Source organism: Anguilla rostrata, chromosome 9 (genome assembly GCF_018555375.3).
Source record: "Anguilla rostrata isolate EN2019 chromosome 9, ASM1855537v3, whole genome shotgun sequence".
Taxonomy (NCBI): Eukaryota; Metazoa; Chordata; class Actinopteri; order Anguilliformes; family Anguillidae; genus Anguilla; species Anguilla rostrata.
In genome coordinates this window covers 42462905-42486834 of record NC_057941.1, presented here as the reverse complement: position 1 = coordinate 42486834, position 23930 = coordinate 42462905, and the positions used below count along the sequence as shown (strand labels likewise).

Here is a 23930-nt window from a genome sequence, read left to right as displayed (position 1 = left end):
CTGGCCCTGAACATAACTCAGGTAAACCATTGCATTTCGACACATCAATGTTTGATGAAGACACATGGAGTCAAGAGATATGTTTATAGTTTTAGATTAAACATATCATTTCGTATTAACCATGAAATAAGGCAAATGTAGGCATATAATACAAACTGAAGCGAACGGGGGGCATTTCACATAAACTGAAGCACAGTGGCGAATATAATACAAGTATTAGGTATGCCAAATTAGAGTTGAAATGAAAACCTACAGGAACAGTAGATCTCCAAGAACAGGGTTTGGAACCACTGACATATATATACTACAAATGAGGGGCTGTCTGGGGGCTCATGCTGCTGAATTTTCAGTGTATTCTCCAGTGCCTGGTTAGTGAAACCCCAACGTCACCTGTGTGTATGTGCCCAATACCCAAGAAGACAGGGTATCCATCAGCATGAGTTCTGAGAGTCCTGAGATCCTGAGATGCAGCCCTCCAATCTGGTGGGCTGCAGAATAGATGGAGGCAATGGCTAGGATAACCAATTTTGCTGGTTGGACAGGCCTGCAAAATAGCACTAAACTCTTGGCAAAAAAAGCTGAAATAGAGGAGACAAAATAACTATCAAGCTGGGTAAAGTTATTTGTCTAACAATACCACATTAACGCCTTCCCTCTCTGATGTTTGTTTTCAGATATCGGGGAAATGGATTTTCATTGAAGGAACAACAGATCACCAGGAATACGCTACAATACTGAAAACAGTGAACGGCTCCTTTATAGACATTGTCATGTCACATAATGGCACTTCTGTCATCAAAGATAGACACATGATGTAGGCGGCTTCACATCATTCACATCACTTTGCAGAAGGCAACCCTCCTCACTCACTTTCACCGTTCCTAATTACTAATGGGTCCTTTTCAATTGCAGGAATGGACAGTGTCAGTACTCTGTTCATAATATGACTTTTTCAGACAATTCCTTTCATGTTTTATGTAAGTAATACTTATGCATCCCTCTTTTTTGTAGTAGATCGTAGTTGGGTGTGTATGGGAATTTTTACTTGCATAGAACTCCTTGGCACACATACTGTGGCACACACTCATGCCAGCACAATTTCAAGATATTTATAAGATGTAAATTATTATGTTGTCATGTCAGTAAGTATAATTATATAAGCATTTCATGAATAACACATGAAAAACCATACAATTACTATGACTATACGGCTCACATAAAAAACAATTTGTCTATACTTGAAAGGCTGGTGAATAACCTTAAAATCTTTAGAGAAAAACTTGTTTCTTATGAACATTTACCCTCAGTATGGAAATGAGAAATAATTCTGCAAACATACTAACCAAATAGGCTTATCTGTTTTCATCTTCTTCATTGCTTTCCCATTGTGAAATTCCCCTGTAATCAGTGACCTATTCCATGCTTTCTGGTCATTGTCTTTCCCATTTTCAGAACTTGCTCTTGGACTCCGTTTAAGGTGCTTTAAAAGAGAAAATCTATTTTATTCCTCAAAAATCTGTTCACAAATTCCTATTATGGCAGGTCTGATTCCTCTCTGCCTTTAACAAAAACACTTGTGGCCATTTGATCAGGGAGGCCATTTTGATCAGGCTTTCAGCTGGGTACACTGATATTTGATGGAATTTAGCAAGTAAAATGGACAGTGGGTTGGTGCCTTAGACCACGATGTTCCGAGCGCTTCTGATAAAGTAGAAGCAAATAGTTAGTGAAGCTGCAGGCTCGCTGTGTCAGTGATTTATGCTGAAGAAGGCTGTCGCTGAAACGTTGGTGCTCATTGTACTTCATACATGTACTGTATATAATAAATTATCAGTTGGATTTTTCTAGCTAGTGCTGCCTGTGTTTTTCTCCACAGCTAACTGTAAGATACATGATACAGAAAAGGATTGCAGCTGGGCTGCAACACTCATTTAACTGCTATTGGTTAACTACATAATCTCTCTTTCTCTGTAGCCAAATAATTTTACACAGCACTGTGCTATATTTTATGACAATATCAAGGTATGTGGAAGGACATCCAGAAAATGTATCTAATAATTTGGTAGATTATTATTATTATTATTATTATTTTTAGAATACAATACGGCAGTATGAGGTAGGCCTTTTTTTTTTTTAAAGACCTTTAGATAGGCAAGCAAAGTAGCAGTGTATTTAAATGAAATTATGACTTGATGACATACATCAGTGATGCATTTTAGATGGCTCTGTAAAGCTAATTCTCCTCCTCAGATGCAAATGGCACTTCGACTTGCATCATCCTGCCTGCCGGTCCTGACAGTCTTGTCCTGAGCTGTATCATTGTGGAGGTCGGGGACATCACCAAGTCACTCTATATCTTTGGTATGTCCACTCTGGAGGCAGCCATTGAACTTACCCTTTATGTTACAATGTGATGTGAATGCTAACATAATACAGTATATAATGGATATATACTGCCATGATTGACACAATTAAGTGAAAGGAAATCAGGTGCCTTGTTTAAAATGGCATTTATGAAAATCAGAACAATGCAAAAGGGGTTCTAAATCAGTGCACAGGACTTAAAGGCAAAGTTGCCGATTTTTCATATCTCTTAACTGTCTCAGTCTCTCATATTCCAGTCTCATGCTAGCTCTACGGGCAATCAACCTGATATTACATGGCTCTGTCCACAAATGGTTTTACAGGGAGAACAAAGACGCTGAGCCAGTCTGCATTGGAGATGTACCGCAAACAAGTTGAGTGCCTGGAGTTTCCAAAGCCAAGCTTCAAATATGATGGAAAGCTAGGTCAGTGACTACTTCATCTGTTATGTTTCTACCCAGCCCTGTAATAACCACTGAACAATAACTGAAATAAGACCATATACGACAGGCCTGTAACCACCAATAATAGTGTCTTAACCTCATGTTCACACTACCACTATGTTGCTGCTCACGTGTTATGTCTTATGCTTACGAGCTTCATCTTAAACTGTGCAAACTGCATTTACAGACATTTCATTTAATTTCATAGGAGCTAGGTCACATAAAGGCCTTCCTCTTCTGTCCCTTCCTGTTTCTGTTCACAGCCTTAAACATACTATTCTTCTGTTGTAATCATTATATTCTATTTTCCAAGAAGTCGGCTTGATTGTGATTTATTTTTATTATTGTGAGACAATATCATGGCATTAATTGAATCATTGTATTAACATAGCACTTTTCCGAACCCTCAAAGGGCTTCACAGTGATGAGTGGGAACTCACCTCACCCACCACCAATGTGTTGCACGGCAGTCATTTTGCACCAGAATGCTCACCACGCATTAGCTAAGGTGGAGAGGGAGAGAACATTTCCTTTAGCCAATTAAATCAAGGGATGATTAGGTGGCTAGTTTGAGACATCCAGGTTGGGAATGTGGCCAGGACCCCGGGGAACCCCCTACTCTTCGCAACAAGTGCTGTGGGGCCTTTAATGACCACAGTGAGCCAGGACCTCGGTTTTTGCAACAAGTGCTGTGGGATCTTTAAGGAGTCAAGACCTCAGTTTAATGTCTCATCCTAAAGACAGCATCTCCAACAGCACAGTCTCCCCCTCACTGCACTGGGGAATTGGCCCTGCTGGCACCAAAACCACTTCCAGCAGCAACATAGTTTTCCCAGGTGGTCTCCCACTATGGCACTAACCAAGACCACGCTTGCTTAGCTTCAGCCATTCAGCATGAGCAGAGTGCATGGTGGTGTGACTGCATAAGGCCTTATACTATACGTATATACTATACATTATGTAATTATATACACTGTTATTCATGTATACAATTAATGTAATTATTTGTTCACAGTGTACTTCAACTGCAGTAGTAAATATCCAACTAAACAGATTTGCTTTAGAAGCATGCACTGTAAATTTGCACAACCAAGAGTTTTAATCATCATCAAAATTTGCACATGACATAGACAATCAAAACAATATACTCTTACAGGCCCACAAACTCACCTGTGTCTGAATCAAGAGAAAAAAGATTTAAGAAAATGCGCATTTCGGTTTACACAGCTACATGTAACAGGACACAGATATTTATTGGTTTGACAACAGTCTTTATTTTTATTTACAGATATCTGTCCTGATAAAGAGAAACCCGCAGTCACAGAGGAGGACAAACAAGGCGACAAACAATGAAAGTGCTTGGTGAAAGTGATCATTGAGTGACATATTTGGAAATAAATGTTACATGGTCCCATGACAAAAAGTGTTCTTGTTATTTTCATCACACACTATTTAAAAAATCATTGAAATAAGGATTCATGACAAAGGGACAAGAAAAAAATGTTAAAAAGCAACACACACGATTCTGCAATTATCAATTACAAATATATATTTTTGCTTTATATCGTATGCATATATAGAATATGGTTTCCAGTGAAGAGAACATAATAATTATTCCCAGAATAAATAAATAAATAAAAATACACAAGACACCCACTTGCACACATGCTGATTGAAGAATCTAACGCCCATTACGTTAACCATTGCATTTTCTTAAAGGAGAAGTGCACCCAAAAATATGGTGTTTTCTAGATAGAGAAATTCCAAGTCTCTGAAAACAATATTCTCCAGACTTCTGCTGTTACTTCAACACCCACAATGCACTGCTGTACTATGAAGCGCCATTGTGGACAAAATTCAGTCAAACTAACGCAAGAGGAAGCAATTTTTGAGTGAGAGAGATGCAATTATCCAGTGAGAGCAACTGAAACCATATGAATGAAACATATCACCCAGTTAGGTAGCTTCACATTAGTTACCTAGATAAATACTTAGTATCCTCAGTTAGCTAGTTAGCCAAGACTACATCGTACTGCTAGGTGGCTGGCTAGCTAGACCGTGTCTATTGATTTCCCAGGCAAATTGCTATTGAGATAATATAAAAATGATGATGATCATGTTGACAATTATAATGTATAGTAATATTGTCGCTTAATTTCAATTTATCAGTAAGGCACCTGAACTTTTAAATGCAAGACCATCCTGTCTTTTCATTGCTGTAGAGGTGAAATGCATACTTGCATCGTACTCCTGCACCAGTGAGATCTTGCCAAATTGGCCCACTAATAGTATAAGAGCATGGTAACGTTACTGACTTTGTAAACAACCAGGAAGTGGTAGCTGCTGTTACCTGGCTACACATTAAGTATGACAACGCAGAAAACAGTTGAGTTGCCTTATCGATAATTGGAAATAAGCGACAACATTACTATATATTACAATTAACTCAGTCTTTTTGCACATGAGGACATAAAACTTAAAATCTGGGTTCTTGGCTTGGTTATTTGTACAACCCAACACACAACAACATTTCAGCATTTTTATGTTGGTAATCTACTGACTGCTTATTCTAACAAGTTTTTCCTCACCTTGCTAGTCGAAATATGCAGAAGTGGTGGTTCTGTGCTATAGGATGGACTTTGAAGTTTGGAACCGGATCTTTTATTCATATTATGGCCAAGTAACATGGGGAAATAAATGGTGCAGTTCCCCTTTAAGTGAAGGACACTGCCACCTAATGTACAATATTATCCAGCTGTGTTATTTTCAATATATGTCCCATGTCTCTGTTACTACCAGACCTACAACTGGGGGTTTTTGAGTCCTGAAACAGACTACCTATGCACAAAGTGTTGGAGAAACCTCTCTGAAAACGTAACTGTACATACTACCAATTACTTCACACTGAAAGTAGTTGAATTACAACCAATGCATATTGATCGTATATTTTGGAAATCCCCACACAGCAATAAATAATGATTGTTCCTTAACTGAACTATGTAGAATGGGGGAAAAGATTGAAATTGGAGACAATTTACACATCGGATCTTTAATCTGATTCGTTATGGCATGTTCCCTGTCTTTCCGGTCACTCCGCCCACTTGCCTCACATCGCCAACTATCCCAGCATTCCTTGCGGATGCGAAAACTCAGCTACCATTGAAATGGAGGCGGTTACAAAGTCATTTCTTGTCGGATGTTTATCTTGACCCTGACCCTGATGCTGGTTCTCACCGAATCCGGCGAGGATGCCTGCCCAAACTATCCGTTTAATGGGTGGTAATATGCAGATAGTTCGGCGAGTTCCGTCGGATACATGCCTCTATGGAATCAATACGAACAAGTGATGAAGATGGGCGCTCCTTATAATCTCAGATTAAAAATCCCAATGGGAAAACTAAATGTTCTTCTGGCACCATGTGGTTGCTAAAGTGTTTCTCTATTTTTTAAAAAGTAGCCTACATTTAGGATATAATTCTCTCATGTGGGGCTGGAAGTAATCATAATCCTACATTCTTAATGTGACAATAAAGATTACAAGCTTAGACTGATACATGAGAAGCACATAAAAATTGAATATTTAGGAGATTCTATTTAATATTACCATATGCGTCGATTTTATTAAAATTATTTTCAAATTTTTATATTGGTGATGTTTCAAGGACACAAAAGTAACACTTTTAAGGATTTATTTCCCCTGGTATAATCTGTTAATCATTTAAAGTATATTAGATGCAGTTACATGGACTTGCCACTTTCTATGAAAACCCTAAATAAAGGTTGCCAAAAGAAAAAGAAAAAAAATTAACAAAAGAAGCTAACTTTTTTCTGTGTATTTTGATGTCAAGAACTGTGCCATCTCCTTTATGATTTGTATTTAAAAACAAACGAAAATATTAATTTATCAATGTATTCTTTATTTATTGACAAATCATTTGACCTTGTCAGAAACTTCTAGATTCCAGGAAGAATGTTAGCTAGATTAAATTACACCCATGCATATTGCCTGTTCTTGTACACCTTTGTGACACCTGCCCATTCCAGGCCACATTAGTCACATGAAGCAGAAAACGAATAGGACATTTTCTCAGGAACAGGATTTAAGGATTCAAAGATGCATCACAGTCTCCAAGCTCCATTCTTGGGACAGGAAACCAAGTAGTTGAACCAGTAGTTCAAGGAGGGTACAGTACGGTCATCTCTTCAGTCCGTGATTCCGTTGTGCAAACATCAACACTAAAGGAAAAAAAAGAACAGTTGCAATTTGTAATGAGCCATATTTCATTAAGTTGAACACTTTAGCTAATAAAACTGCTTTCTTGTAGAACATTTTTGACCTTTGAACATGTCCTAACAATTATCATATTTCTACTGTCAAGCGCACAGCTTGAAATCTTGAATCATAACAGTAGTAATATTGATTTTGCAGCATACCCCTGGCTTCCTTCAAAGCAAAACCACTGGGAATTCTACATGATACCTTCATCCTATGCAGTCATATTAACGATAATCACATAACCCAGATTTATGTAAGATACATTAACTAATTTGCAGCCCGTTGTTGTATTATAAAAGGTACAATTAGTAGATAGTTACAGCCGTACAAAAAAGGGATAATGGCAAGCGAACGGCGTCCAGCGGATCAGACACCTTTTGTGCAATTGCGCAATAACAGTATTCACCAAAAGACATGTTGCATCAAGAGTTTTAGAACAAATGTTCTAGAAAAAAGCGCATACTTTTCGCCTTGCTACATCGCACTCCATTTCTATTGTATTACCTGTAGGGTATCCATTAAGAACAACTTTTTGTTCTTCTGCGTTTTATCTCGCTGTTATGATATTTTTCTGCAATTTTCCGCTCATGCCCAGCAGGGGAATGGCGATTGGTGTTCAGTTCAATCTCCCTTTTTGTTCTTCCTTTCCCTCGTGCATGACACGAGTAATCATTCATATTGTAGTACTCATACCGATCATAGTGTTGCTCTTCGAAAAATGCCAATGTCTCAATTTCTGTTGCCATGTTTTCAGAAATAAAAACAGCCTAAACTAGCCTAAACGAACAGTCTCAGCTTTCACTGTATGTAAACAAATACTAGCCACTCCTTAAAGGCGCAGAAGTCACATGTTCGTTTTTTCATAAATAGTGCCGTTTGATTAGCTGAAAATAGGGCGAGATGTGGCTGAGTATTCTGGGCTTGTGTTGTTGCGTTGTGTCTGCGAAGATACACGGATATTTATGAACTATTGACGGGCGAATTCTGTATGCACAGCGAATGGGTTGAGCCGTAATGATGAATTAACGACCAATGCGTTAATGCTATTTTACACACCACGGCGCATATCATGATTGTAAATATGAGCATAAATCTCAAAAAGCAACACATTACTTTTTGGTTTATGTTGCTTTGTTTTTAATCCACTTTGACAACACGAAGTGAACACATGACAGTGGACTTGTTTTGTCTGGAAATAATACCGTTTGTGAAGCAGATTCCTGTTTAATGGCTGTCCTCGTGGTGAGTTTTTGAAATGCCGGAGGCAGTGTACAGCTGGGAGGTGAGAGGAGAAGTTTGAAATGAAAGCTGCAGATGGCTCCCACATTGGGCAGCAAGGGCCTCTTAAGGCCTTGTCTAGTAATTACACACAGAAAATACACTGTGGTTACTTCAAATGCAATGACGTTAAACACATTCTTTCAAAGGTAAAAATTTGCCATTTAATTCCAAATGCAAAAAACAAAGCACCATGGCAGACCTGCACCATGCCCAAGAAAGAAAATTTCTTTATGAGCACAAGAAGGAATGAAAATGAAAAATATGGGTTTCTGTAGTGTTTATGTCAAAGAATATTTGGTCAAGTTATTATTCTATGTATATAGGTATGAAACCATGCTAAATATTATTTTTGCTGAAGATTCTCTTTTTATCACATCAGTACTCTGCTGTCAAATCTACACTGCCATCCAGTGGTATTGCAGTAGTACAGCTCCACAATGCTCCCAGCTTTTGTTGCTTTTACCTGGTCTTACCACTGTCTCAGATCTGGAAACACCATGACTTAAATACACAAATACTCTGTTCAATATTGATTTATTCTCACCAGTTCATACCATTATGCTGAATTCTTAGGATGACTAACATGCATTACAGTATTATGACAGATTTTAACAATGACTATCCATCTGTAAAAGGTTCAAATATGTTACATGCAGATTGAAAGAAGCATTCTTTGAGGTACCCTGTACTTAAAAAGTGGTGTGTCTTGTTTCCATTTCTGATTGTGCAACTTCTAAAACAATACTTGCATGGGTCTAGTATGCTTGAAGATGCTTTATTGACTTTAAATTCACTTTGTTAAATGCAATTCTATTATAATTATTGAAGTTGGAAAGCTTCTAGATATTAATCCTGAGCATTTCACCGATAATTTCACGCACTGCTTTTCTGTAAATTTCAGGAAAAACCGATAAGCTTTTGTTTCTTTTCACCAGCCACGACCTAACATTCCAAGTATGGAAAATTGTCCTTAGAAAGTCATTAGGTAGTCATTATATCAATACTCAACTTGGAAAAAGTGTTTTCCAAATAGTGTTATTAAATAAACCATGCAGTATCAGACTAAAAAGAGTAGCTATGTTGGTTCACTGGTGTTTTGCAATGTTTCTTTGCCTGGAGGAAAAGCCACACAAAATGAAGCCATTATGTTGACAGCACATCACAACATCTGGGTGAGCCATTGCTTGAGTGTAATTGGATGCAATGTAAATGCTATTTAAAAAGTTGCATACGTTGCTCCGTTAAAGAAGAGCATCTGCTAAATGCCTGTAATGTAATGTCTGGCACATATGATTAAAATATGAAGTGCAATACAGTGGTAAAACTGTGACTGCGTTTGATTTCACTTCTCCTTGTGTGTTGTGCACAATGCTATTAAAATGGCAAAAGCTGTGGCCATCATCTTTTGGCACATAATCAATGGAAAAATGAAGGCGTCTGGTGACAGAGTTGCTTTAAAGAAGCATGTAGCTTTATACCAGAGCCAACCGTCTATGTCGTGTGTCCAGCTATAGAGTGCGGGCTGATGATATTCTGACCGTTTTAAGAAATGTGAGTGCTTTTTATATGCTAGAAATGATAAGGGGAGATGTTTTGGCCAAATGTCTTTTGTCCTGATCTGAAATAGGGGTCAGTGCACACTTTTGTGCTTTACCTGACAAAGCCCTGCCTCCCAAAATCTTTCCTTTGTTTCCAGAAAAACACTTTTGGCCATTAAACTGTGTACTCCTGGGTTAAAATATGTAATTTGACAAATCATGTCCTCACAGGATATAGGATTTATAGAATGAAAAAAGTAATTCAATCAATCCAGTATGCTTGGAGAATCGTTATGTTTCATTGATGAAAGGCAGCAATGAAGTATCATGCCTGTTTTAGATGCAACAGGACTAGTTGCATTATTATTATTATTCATATTAATAAATAAGAAATGCTACTTGGATACATTAAAGCAATATACAAGCTACAGATTAATCGATGTATATTCTCTGAAAAGTAGTGGAGCTGTGTCACAACCTCTGCTCCAGAGACCAGCAGCCTATTAGGCTCCGTTCCAGCTCCGGGTCAGTGTGAAAGTCTATTATCTAGCTCCGCGTTTCACAGAAGGCTTGGTCAGCTCATGTAGACAAGAAAAGTCGAACAGGGTGACACGCCCCTGGCGGTGTGGCACGTCGTACGCTATTCCACGTCGCAGCTCCCCGGAGCCCCAATGGTAGGCGGCTGCGTGTGCAAGCAAGGCCGTAGAAAGATGGCGGCGCCCGTCCTGAGAGTGTCTACCCCTCGATGGGAAAGAATAGCCCGGCTGCTTGTCTGCCTGTTGGGCATCCTGCTCTCACTTTATGCCTTTCATGTGGAAAGCGAAAAGGCGAGGGACCCGAATTACAAGGCAATGTGCGACGTGAGCAACTCAATGAGTTGCTCTAAAGTGTTCTCCTCCAGGTAATTTGAAATCAGTACAACGGCGGTGATTGTTGGTAGTGCGAGTTCAGATGAGCGACTGAATGAGATTTGGAGGGGGGTCTGGTGGCATCATTCCCCTGTCAAAATTATTTCGTTCATATTGATGTTGCCCCATTGGTGTTGCTCTCATTATATGGTAGTTAGTTCTGAAATCTTGTAACGTGTACAATGCACGACTCGTATTTCAGATCACTGTGTTTGATTTATTGTAGCTAGCTAGCTGGTTAGCAAGACAGAATAGCTAGCTTGCAAGCTAGCAAGCAATTCAGCTACATAATGCCTAGCATTGTTCAAAGGCCACCCTGAAATGAGGTTATCATGGCGATATTAGTTCATAATGATCCACCAGTGGAGCTATCGATAGCTGGATAACGTTACTTCACAAAACCCACTGTTTTTGTTTTAGGTTCGCTTAAATGTAGCTAGCTAGCTGGTTAGCTGGAGAGAATGGATTGACAGCCAACTAGCTTGAAGCTAAAGAGCTAGCAATAAAGCAGCCCATATATGTGGGCATGTTCTGCATTAATGGATTAACACATTGTGTTTGTCGTCATTTAAAAAAACTAAAGGTAGGTTTTAGACTGTGAGCAGCTAGATTAATGGATAGTTACAACGTCAGAATAGATGGATACCCTGTAATCAACGTTATCGATAGTTCTTTTAGTGCTATTCGCATTGACTGGAGACAGTCATTGCTTAGGCATTCTTCAGTAATACGAATATTTGGAATAGCTGGACACGTACTGTGTGTGTGTGTGTATGTATATATATATATATATGTGTGTGTGTGTGTGTGTGTTATACACACTCACCCACACAGGTTTTGCATGAGTTGTACTTTATGCATTTTAGATAGCTATACATTTGCGTATTATTTTATCTTTATTGACTGCTAAATTCAATACTATACTCAGAGTTTAGAGTAGTTGTTTTCAAACTCGGTCCTGGGGACCCACTGTATATATTCGTTTTTATCACAGCCCATACGGTGATCATTTAAAATTTCTCAAAACTAGTAACATGAAATTTTATCCAGGATGAATAGTCTTAGAACTGCAATATAATTCCATAGATTAATATGCTGTAGTTTGAAACAGTCGTGCAGGGTTAGTTTGTGCCTCAGAAATGCAGTTTATTCTAAGTGATTGATCATGGGCTTACATGTTGCCTTAGGGCAGTTGAAAGATCTCCTGGAATTAAATGACAAGGATGGGATGAAAAAAGACTACATTAGCTAACCAATAACAAGTTAGATGATGGAGCAAGACTGTGGAAAAAAGAATGATCTGTTATCCCCTGCGTATTTTTGTTGTGTGGATAGTTTGAGAATTCAGCATGCTTATTTATGTGTCAGCTAAGTAAAACATTTTGCATTCATGCATATTGGGTGCCTGAATATGTCTTGGGTTGATAATAATAGATATTGGGTTTGTTTCATAGTTCAGGTACAGGGCTACTTTCTCTCATTAGTCAGGAGTCATATGGTGCAGTTCCCAAGGCAAATCCTAGACTAGGCAACTGCTATTGGTTTGTTGAGTAAACTTTGCGGAACGGGGAGACCTTGCTTGTGGGCTGCATGCAGTCGAATCGTAGACTGGCCGACAGGCTCTCTTGCGTTACGTTCGACACTCACCCCCCAGGGAATGAGAAAGAGGAAGAGCACGTGTGGTGTGGGAGTCATGCAAACCGTGGCGCTGGCGGAAACGGTTTCATAAGCACCCTCAGCTCAGGGAAGGCTGTCATGTGACGGCAGCCTCGAATCGTAGGTAAAAAATAAATGGTCTTATTTCCACAATTCGTGGCGCGGCCCCGGGCTAGGGGAGAAATCCCATATAGTTTCATTACACAAAACGGGGTTTTGCTGATGCGGTGGGGAACTGCGTAGGGGAAATTTTGGCACCCTTAAACCAAAAATAATTTGCATTATAAATCACTGTCATTAACTCTCCTTACACCTGGTGGCGCATGACATGCAAAGGTCATATACAAATCTGTTCAAGCCCCGAAGAACTGACAGGCCATTTCATTATCAGAACTGAACCCGAGGACTGAAGAAAGGTTTGCTCTTTGACTGCATGCCATATTGATTCAGAGTGATCGCCCTGCTTATCCACATTAGCACAAGGGTTTATTTTCAGTCAGGTTTTCTCCTTGCTTGCCTATGACTGCATAGTCAGAATTATATGAACGTAAATCTTTGTATTTTTTATTAAATATTTTCCTGCAAAATATCAAGGACTGATGGATGGCTTTTAATACCATTTGTATGCTGCTTATTGTATATCGCCAAGTGCTTCTTTGCAACTCTGTTCAGGCATTTGCTAATTCATTGTTTGAAACCAAAATGATAACTTCGCTATCAGGAGAAACCCCCATGAGTGATGGAGTGAAGTACTGAATAGCTTATGGTGCAAGAGCAACAAGTTAAACGTCTATTCAGCTGTTCAGGGACATGCCCTGAAATGATGCCGTTTTCATTTCACTCATTTTTTTCATCGCAATTAAGATTTACCAAACATTTCAGTTATGATTTCTTGAGGTCTGTAGCTGTGACATTTGTGGGTTAACGCAATGCGTGCCTGTGGTAGGAATGCATGCAGTGAATGTCTTCACGGTGTCTGAAGAGCCTTAATGACCTTCAGCACATCATATGGCGTAGAACTTGGGGGGGGGGGGGGGGAATTATCAGTTAAATCTTGAGAACATTTTCCCGAAATGCCCAGTTGTGATTGGAGATTTCTCCAGTTGCTGAAGCACCTCTGGAAGTTTGCACAGTAAGGATTTCAGTGTTACAAATGAAACTTATGGATTATTTTGAAGTGTTACACATTATTTTGAACCCTCACTCTGGCTTGATGGTTGGGCTGACTCACTCGTTTACGATATTATTATGTTATTTTATTCAATGGTTTTTGGAGTTTTACAGAAAGCTATTTTCCTATTTGTATACAGTACTGTGCTTTTGCTGTGAAAATTCTGTAAATCCTTTACTTGAATTTTTTGCTCTTGTTAACTCTACCAGAAAGGGCCTTGCAGGTTGAAGCATTGTTAGCATTTAAACATAGCATTTTTGGAAGCAATTAATTCAGTGCAGGCATCTTCTTCTTTGTTACCCCTTACCACTGCATGTAATACATCTTCTTTAATTATGTCAGTCTCTGTGCTACTGTATTACCAGTGGCCTCAGACAAAAAGAAGTATATGTCTGTCTGAGTCTGCATGACCTCTGACAGGGCAGAGTGTGCTGGTGCTCGAGTTTGGCTGAGCATATTACTGTGGCAGAGAGCAAGGCCTTCAAAACAGGCTGCATGTTGTCACAGCACTAGGCTTACTTAAGGTCTCTCCGCAAAGTTAATAATCTTCATTACACAGCAAATATACTGCAGGCTAAAGCGATTTTGGCTAGCCCAAACAAGGAGACCGAGTTTGCCGTAGACAACCATGTGCTTTATTCTAATTTGGGACAAGAGAAGCAACTTTGGTCTCTGTGGATGGTAAAATTTTTTTTCGAACTTCACATTTTCCAAGAGAACTAATGAGGGACCCTCATCTTAGCTTTTTAGTGGAGAGCAGCGCCCACTGAGACTGGAATTATTCGTGACCAAAGTTATTGTTGTTATGAATAGTTTTATCCAGTCTATATTTGGAGCAGAGCTGTGTGGGGGTCATATTTCCTTGCAGAAAAGGAAAGTTCCCAGTGAAAAGGCCAGTGATAAGGGGACCTTAACTGCCCTCAGGCCGAATTGCCATCAGTATGGACATTTTATTTATTCTGTTTTGTCAGTTGAATGTATTCTGTGCATTTTAGACCAGTACTGTACTTGCATAACTTGCATTTGCATTTAGGCATATAGCAGAAGTACTTTAATGCAATATTGAAAAACTGTCTACTAAAATTAGTTGTACTAATTTTCCTTTTGTGTTACATCTTCAGTTCCCAGTTCTGTTCCTTTGAACTGGCTTCTTTTTAAAAAGAGTTAAAATTTTTTTTTTTTTTAATAAAAGTAAGATTTTTAATATATTCAGTGTATTATTATGTTCTATATTTGTCAACACACTGCACTACCTTTCTGTCTTTTTCAGGTGGGGTCGAGGGTTTGGACTGTTGGGCTCAATCTTTGGTAAAGACAGTGCAATGAACCAGCCAAACAGCGTCTATGGAATTTTCTTTTATGCATGTCAGCTGTTACTAGGTAAGTTTTGGTTTGTCATGCAGTGAGCACCTGCAAAAAAAGTTAAACATTATAAAAACTCATATTTTTCTTTTGAATATTGTAAGCAATGGGGTTGTCTTACTTGTCAGGTGAGTAAACACGAATATTCTAGATTGGGTGTGTGAGTGGAATGGTTTCTTCTTTTTGGTTTCTGTGAGGCCCTGCCCTGAAATCATGTGCAGTGTGGCTTGTGACCTCACACGGATATTCCATGTTTAAAAAGGCATTTGTATAATTTTCTTTAAACACATTCAATGTGCCTATTTCTGCAAACAAGCCTGCTTTTCTTTGTGGACCTGTTACTGTGTGTGTGTGTGTGTGCGTGCATGTTCACGTGCGTGTGTTTGTGTGTGCGTGTGTGCATGTGTATACATGTGTGTGCGTGCTTGTGTGTGTGTGTGTGTGCGCGCGTGTGTGTGTGTGTGTTTGCGTGTGTGCATGTTCTCGTGTGTGTGTGTGTGTGTGTTTGTATGGGAGGATGAAACATGAGCCAAAGAAATGTGAAGTCCGATTAGCCTGTTGACACAGCTCGTCTGAAGTAAGCATTCTTCTTTCTGGAGAACAGGACAGACGCTTGCTTAGAGTCAAGAATTAACTCAAGTGGCCAGAGTTGAGAAGAGCTTTACTATTTTGGCGTACATTGTCGGTTTCTTTAGCAGTGTACATCTGTAAAGGAACTGAGATACTAGGGAAGCATTTACAATTAAATTTCAATTAAAACAATTTCCAGCTATGAACCTGAAGGATTTTTCCTCCACAGAATGCATGTATTTTCACCAACAGCTTGGTTTTAAAACATTGTTTAAAAAAACTTTCCCTATTCTTCGGTCCTAAATTTAGAATGCCCAATTGCAGCAGCTAGACATTCTATTGCTGCAGCTATGCTCCAAAATGCATACAGCCAGCTATCGTCACTATTTACTCTGTGGATCCGCAGCTGACCTGTGCATCCATTGGATAGAAAGATAGCACACTTTACACAGCTGCCACAGTCAGAGCGCTGGTATCTGATTATGAGAGTTGCTATTATGTGCTAGCCTCACTTGGCACTGTGGCTGAAGGTACGTGTTCTTGAGGGCCTCCCCGCCACTGTCAGGATTAAATTCCCAGATCATAGGGTGCACCACTGCACCCAGAGCCGCCAGTTTAGCTATGTGCAGCACTCTCGGCCGATGTGTCCAGAGTGACAGGAGCCATGAGTTTCAGTTGGCCAGGCCGAGTTACAGTCGGCCAGGCCGAGTTACAGTTGGCCAATACAAGTTACTGTTGGCCAAGCCGTGTTACAGTTGGCCAATACTAGTTACAGTCGGCCAAGCCGAGTTACAGTTGGCCAATACAAGTTACTGTTGGCCAAGCCGAGTTACAGTCGGCCAATACGAGTTACAGTTGGCCAATACAAGTTACAGTCAGCCAATACGAGTTACAGTTGGTCAATACAAGTTACTGTTGGCCAAGCCGTGTTACAGTTGGCCAATACGAGTTACAGTTGGCCAATACAAGTTACAGTCGGCCAAGCCGTGTTACAGTTGGCCAATACGAGTTACAGTTGGCCAATACAAGTTACAGTCGGCCAAGCCGTGTTACAGTTGGCCAATACGAGTTACAGTCAGCCAGGCTGAGTTAGTCGGCCAAGGTTCCTTGCACTGCAGCTGCAATAGTTCGTTCAGGTGGTTGCCCACAGATTGCTGCTTGTGGTCGGTTAGAGATGCTCCTCTCCACTGATCAGCGTTAGACATCCTGTAGTACTCTGTGGTCTATAATGTGGAAAATATTCAGTGGGTGGTAGGTTAGTGCTTTGTATTAATGCATGTTTATGCTGTATTCTTGCACTGGCATGGATAACTTAGTGGGGATGCAAGAGGCACAATTAGGGGCAAAAAATAGGAAAAGTATATCAGGGGTAGACATGCACAACTAGGCTATATATTGGGTATGCACTTGATATGCTACTTGACAATCATGAAAAGTAGTTAAAAGTACACTTGACTGTCAGACGTACTTCTAAGTAAATATACAAAATACATAAAACCTATGGAGACTTGTTAACATATCCCCTTAAAAGGGTGTCTCGTGACGTCGCCTGTAGAGCACTATCCACATGCTCATTGCGAGCCGCGACGTTGGCGGTTCGAGTCCGACCCCGTGACATTTGTCGCACGTCTCTCCCTCTCTCTTCCCCTGTTCTTCCTGTCTCTCTACATTGTTCTGTCTAATAAAGCTGAAAAAAGCCCAAAAAAAAAAAAAAAAACCTATTTGAGATGAACGGAAGATGCTGTTTTGGCCCAGGGCAAAAATAAAAGCTCATATTCTTCTTTCAGCTGCGGTCATATTCATTTAACCAACGCATTTCAAGGGCCGTGTACATCCAGAACAAGCTCTTCTTTGTTTTGACTTTGTTATGCTACTTAACAGAATCCCTGGATGGTAGGCAATGTGTGTCTCTGTGAACCCCTTCATCACCAGAACCTTTCAAAAGAGTCGCGGGACTATGGAACTCCCTGGGTGTTGGCTTTGCGACTTGGTTTCAGACTGATTTCCTCATCTTTGGAATGCTACAGTTATGCGAGGCAGTTCCAGTCAGTTCTGTGGATGAAAACCTTGCACTCTTGCACGTGCCCAAGTGTTTTCGCTTCTGAAACCCATATCAGCTGGTACAGCAAGCGGGTGTTACACGCTCTCTTTAAATAGGCACGGTGTCACATGATAGGGTACGCATTAGAGGCATGGAGCCATTGTTATTATGAGCCATTTATGTGTCCATTTAATATTGCACTGCATAAAATAACTATTGAATTAGGTTAACCATAAAAAAAATAAAAGAGAGAGCACAGGAGTGGGCAGGCTTTATTAACATAATATTGGGCTCTTTATTTATGCATGGTCTATGGAAGGAGGAAACCTAATCGGACAGTTTTAGGAACGTTTAGGAAATCCCGCCTGGATGGACGTATTCTGTCCCAAAAGGACTTGTCCAGGGAAAAAAGGAGATCTGGCCAGCCTAACGGAATAACTGTTCCTACAATGGACTGGTGTTAAAAGTTACATTTGCCTATGACTGAAGTAGATCCCTACTTGCGTGTTTATTTATGGTTTTCTGGAATAAGGAAAGAGTCCAGTATTTGTCACCGTATGGCTAGTTCACTCGCCTTCCTTTCACGATTGGTATATTGACTTCCAACATCTTCCCACAGGCTGAATAAATTAATTGGTGCCCAACAAAAGGCCTTTGAAATGTATTAGCCTCACTATGATAGCATAATTTGGAAAAAGGAAATGTAAACCAGGTGAAATGAGGTGCAAGAAACATTATCGTGGTCCTCACTGAAGTGGTTTAATGAAGTAAACAAGAAAATTGAAGGGATAGCATTTTAAATTAAATGGGGCTGTCAAAAGCTGACGTGATAACTTGGTTGCTTGCTCTGTGTATGGCTTGCTTTAGGATCTCTTCAGCTTCCCCTGCAGTGCCATTCAGTAGACTTGGTGATCTCACATTTTGCTGCGTCGATCAATTTAGCAGTTCAGATTGCCCGTGCCCGTGCCCAGGCTCACATTTCAGTGTCTCTGAATAAAATTTGGAGCCGACAGATAAGGGCCTTTCACAGAACAAATTGGGAATCCCGCTGCCAAAGAGAGCATCATTAATCCAGTGTTCCGGCTGCTTCTCTGCGCACCAAATTTGTAACCGTGACTTCCTGACTTCGCCCCTCCCAGCCCCACCGCTTTTTGAAATTTCAGCACTTTGAACCGAGCCTGCGCAGCATCAAAGGCTTGCCCTATTTCAGAATGCCAGGCCTTTAAGCGCCATTCACATCTGGCTCTGCGTTGGGCTGTGGGGTGCTTCACGCCAGCGGGTTTCGGAAAAGGTCACGCTCCTCCTCTCAAGCAAAAGCGCGATGGCGAAAGACAGGAGGGTACGGTCCGAGGTGCGGTAATGGACCCCTCGCTAAACGGAAGAGTCCGTCTTGACAGTCGTTGCACACCCCTCCCTCGGTCTGCTGCTGCAGGACGAGCCCGGACATTTAAAGGTCAGACGAGCACCGCGCAGACCCGGTCGCGTGCGTTACTGCGTTCACGTTTGTAATGGATGGCGCGAATGCTCGTGAACTTGAAGCGTAAAAATGTCACCAAGCAAGTGGCGTGAGGTGTTGTGATTCGTCTCATGGTCCTGTTCTCATGGCCTTCTCAGACCTCTGTGGTAGAGTAAGTGAAATATGTTTTTAAGACATACAGTTATTAAACACTTTCTAATTTGAATGTCTGAAAGGGCTTGTGCTCTGAAAGCTGAGGCTTATTCTGGCCTGTCATTAGATAACAGAAAAATGTGTTATTTAATGTATTTATGGAACCATGGCCTGTAATTAGTTTTTCTTGGGATGAACATCCCTTCACAAAGGGAACATGAAACATTAAAAGTTCACGAAGGTATTTGAAAATATTGATCCGGGACATTTCAAAAAGGATCTAAATTGGAATGGACGGAAGAAGTAGATAAATAGATAAATAAATCCTTATCTTTCACAGTGGTACCGCATTTAGCCATGTTCAATAGCACTGCCCTGAGCACTGGCGATACTGTCTGTAGTGGTGCTGCGTGTCCCTCTTCTTTGTGTCGTACCTTGTCCTGACCTCTGTGCCTTTGCAGGAATGACCGTCAGCGCAATGGCAGCGCTGATCCTCATGACCACGTCCATTGCGTCAGTCGTGGGGTCGCTGTACCTCGGCTACATCCTCTACTTCGTCTTGAAGGACTTCTGCCTCGTCTGCATCACCACGTATGCACTGAACTTCATCCTGTTTGTCCTCAACTACAAGCGACTGGTTTACTTGAATGAAGCTTGGAAGCAGCAACTCCAAGCTAAGCAAGACTAAACAAAAGCAAAAGAGGTAAAATGAAAGTAAAACAAAACGACAACAAACAAAAAAAAGAAAGAAATGTGACCTCTGAACTTTTGACTCGCCATCAGGAGACCTTGCTTCCAAACAATGTTTATTCTGCAGATTAAAAAAAATCTAAACGATAAAAAATGCCACCACTTTGGGGACAGAGATCACAAGTACCGTGCATACAAAGGAAGGATTTAAAGAAACATAAAATGAACTTTTTTTTTCCTTTTATTTTTGTGTTTTTCTGTTTTGTTCCCCAGTATGTTCTTTCATAAGGGATGGGCTTTTTGGAAAAAAAAAAAAAACAACAAAAATGAATAAAGTGAGCAAGCACTGATGAAGTTTGACTGGAGGACATCTTACCATTGAAGTAGGAAATTTGAAAGATGAGAACGGGACTTGAACGGTTTATACTTGAAACGGATAGGAAAAATGAGTTCATGTTGATCTCAGCTTTACGTAAATCTAAAGGATCTGAATTGTGGGGATTAAAAAAATGCATGATCATGGAGTTATTTCATAATTCACAATTGTGATTCCCTGAAAAGAGATCAAATGGAATAACACCATAATTTTTTTTGTTTACAGAAAGTTGTGAAGAGGACCACTAATATAAAATATGGGAGAATGTGTATTTTTTTTGCAATTTTGTAAATAGCGGCTTAGCAATATTCCAAGCTAGATTGTGTTTTAGTCTTTGAAACAGACGTTAAAAATATACAGATTTTTGAGTCCTCTGGATGAATATTACCAGAATGTATTTGCAGTTGGTGTGCAACCATCTTAATTTCTGAAATCAAAGCAAGGAACACGGCATGCTATTTTGAGTTGTATGGACGATTGATGCCCACTGACCAATCTCAGCTGTCTGTCCTCAGAAGTCAGTGGAGTAAAAAAAAAAGAAGCTTGTTTTAGTCCTCCTTCAGACTTCAGATGTTGACCAGAGGAACTTCCAGTTTGGCACCTTTCTTTTGGAATCAATACACGTGTAAAGCATTCCTGACATCATACCTGGAGAGGAACACAGGTCATAGTGTGCAAGTACAAATCTATGACTTCCTGTTGAAGTTAGGTAGACTTAATGGGGAAAAAAAGTGTGGTAATTTTCATAGTATTCAAGTTTTCAGGCAGTTGAACAGTTTATGGAATAATTAATCCAAGGCCAAAAAATTAGAAGTTCACTTTCTTTCGTAAGATGCTGTTGCTGTGATTTCATTATTTCCCCCATCTTTCCTTATTCCTCCCTATTTGGAATTCCTGGTCACAATTTTAAGTCCAACATTGGTCCAACATCCTCTGTTAGTACTGGTGAAGGCACTCCTGGCACAGCTGGTGCAGACTTGCTAGCGTGCGATAAGGCGAGGATAACCTGCTGACTGAAACCCTACCTCCCTGAGAGACGACTTTGCTGCCCCATGGGGCTGCTGACCACTGTAGGCACTGGCAGAGTCAGGGTATGATTCCAGACCATGGGGTGCATCACTGTACTGAAGTCAAGTGCTTTAGTAGAATACGCCACCCAACAGCCCACTTCGTTTGGTCACCGACACCCTTATAGTCACTTTTAAATCTTGCACATTCTGCAACTGATTTGTCTGTTAGTACCTGCCGTACAGGCACAGCCAGAAAGCCTGGCTTATGCCCACAGCCTTCCATCCAACGCTTCATCCAGTACCCTGCATTGCCGCCCAACATGTATGATAAAACAACCTCATGTGACTGCCCATAAATTCTGTGAAATGGAGGAGAAACTTATGGACCCACAACTCATAAAATGTTTTTAAAATTGTGTATATTACAGTGAAGTTAAATTTTGTTTGGGGAGGGGGGGGAGGGGGGGTGGTTGTCAGTTTTTGTCCATGCGTATGTACACATGCACTCTCCTTCCATGGGCTGGGCGATCATATTTGAAGAGTTGAAGTTAATGTATATTGTTAATAAAAGGGGTACAGTATCTAGCTGGTGCTATTCACAGAGAACTTTGGCATGGTAAAAAAAACTGGTTGTTTCAAGAAAGAATTTTAGTTTTCCATGCAGAGTTTTGACTTTTTAGAAGAGTTAATTCTGCATGATGAGAAGGAAGTGCTAAGCTTTTGCTTCATCCAAATGATGTACACACTGTGATCATGATAATAGATAAATAAACGTATAAAGTCAATCTGCTCAAAGCTCAAACTGATTATTAGGCTTGTATAATGAGGCAACAACTGTAAACTTACCTGTCATCGTCATGCTTTTATTACCCAATAGTTTCAACTCCCTGTGCGTTAGTGAATGACTTCAGAAATCCCTTTTGAAAATATGCTTTCTCAAGCACCATAGGGCTAGCAAGCTAAAATTCTGAAAAATGACATTATGGCATAGATCTGGAATAACTTCACATCTTTTCATGATCACGCTCCATACAAATGTTATCTGTGCTGTGAATGGGACCTAGCATTCTTGAACTGGTTCTCAATAATAAAAAGCAAACCATAGAAAGTATACTAAAAAAACAAAACGGTTGACGCAAACATGTATGGTGGATCTTGTGAGTTGGTTGCCAACAATGCATTCTTGATGTCGATGATGCCCAAGCAATTTGTGCCATTATTTTATTTGCATAGCAGCAATTGTTAGCAAGAAGGCTGGTGGTAGCTACAGAGAATTCTCTCAAATACTGTGGGACTGTGTAATACTGATTGTGATAAAAAGGACATAAACCATTATGGTTTTAAGGTCAATGTTGAAATGTAAATGTTAATACAAGGTTACTGCTTTTTCAATGAGGTTATTTGTACTGGGTTGTCTTGCAGAAGAGGTGATGGGTTTAGTGGTGGAAAATGGTACAAAGTTATCTAATTGGTTCTTTTTCAAGCAGACAAACCAAAATGTGTAACAAATTTCCTGTAGGATTCGCCTGGAAAAAGTCATACGGTTAAGACGAACAAATAAATGCAGCAAAATTTTGTATTTATTTAAATGTGTGGTAAAAGTATGGTATCGCTATTTTGCGAGAGAGGAATCCGGTTTACTGCAGGTGATTGGGGTCGCACCAGTGATACCACAGAATGTGCCTTCTGCACTGACTGGGCCCCGGACAGTCATTCCTTACGCAGCAGAAAATGGCCGCCGATAGTCCCGCCCACCCTTTTAAGGTGTAGTCTGATTACCCCAAAATCCCCCAGCACCATGTAATTTGCTCCTAATGGATGTCGTTATAGAGTAGACCAATCAAACTGTCTCAAAAGAACAGTGGCTCCTGTAAAATTTTTTTTTTTTTTTTTTTTTGCTTTTAGTAGTAATCATGTCAATATTTTGTTTGTCTCAAACTCCAAGAATGTTTAAACTGACCTTTTTTTGTTGTCTCAACTGTGACTAAGTAAAGAGTTTATTTCTCTCCTAATGTTATAAGAAGGGGCATTTATGGTTAAATTTACTGTGCCCTTTAGCTGTGTAGACTTAACACTATAGGTTATTTTATTAGGAAAAAAACAACAAACAGGATTGGAGGTTGGGGATTCCATGTGTCAGCGTCAATTTTTTTTTTTTTTAATCAGTTTTTGTGGAGGAAAACTGTTTTTAGGTTTTTGCTTCTGTATTTGCCAAATATGTTGTTCAAAATGCTGTATTTTCTTACATGGAAAAGTGTTACATGATGGGTAGGATGACACAAACACGAAAAACCAATTGATGAAATCCACCATTAGATTCTGTATATGACAAAATGTTGCGTGTGATGACAACGGTGAACATTAAAATCGTGTCATTGTCGTGTGGAAGTGGTCTACCATTAAAACATTCCCTCTGAAGCCACCATCTTCCTTTTCATTTTTGACTGTCTTCTTTACTCCTTTCCGTGGAGAAACATCCACTTAAATGTGGCAGAAAGGTTGCTATTGCAGCCAAGCCTCAAACTCCGACACAGATACATGACACACCACTGATGACACGAGTTCCTAATAATGTCAAAGGGGTAAAAAGCTTTCAAAGACAAGTTTTCAAAAACATTTCACAGACAAGCTGAAA

At 40.0% G+C, this 23930-nt stretch overlaps 1 protein-coding gene across 1 annotated transcript; it reads left to right on the top strand.

The window, feature by feature from the left end:
- The first annotated feature begins 10503 nt into the window (after positions 1-10503).
- vkorc1l1 (vitamin K epoxide reductase complex, subunit 1-like 1) lies at positions 10504-23713 on the top strand. Its single transcript, XM_064352238.1, has 3 exons — positions 10504-10803; positions 14908-15017; positions 19681-23713. Exons 1-3 carry the CDS (start codon positions 10574-10576, stop codon positions 19905-19907), a joined length of 567 nt encoding a protein of 188 aa, XP_064208308.1. The 5' UTR covers positions 10504-10573; the 3' UTR covers positions 19908-23713.
- Positions 23714-23930: the final 217 nt, after the last annotated feature.

Coding starts and splice junctions, on each gene's coding strand:
- vkorc1l1 (XM_064352238.1), top strand. CDS start 10,574: ATGGTAGGCGGCTGCGTGTGCAAGCAAGGCCGTAGAAAGATGGCGGCG. Junction 10,804..14,907: donor TCTAAAGTGTTCTCCTCCAG/GTAATTTGAAAT, acceptor TGTCTTTTTCAG/GTGGGGTCGAGGGTTTGGAC. Junction 15,018..19,680: donor TGCATGTCAGCTGTTACTAG/GTAAGTTTTGGT, acceptor GTGCCTTTGCAG/GAATGACCGTCAGCGCAATG.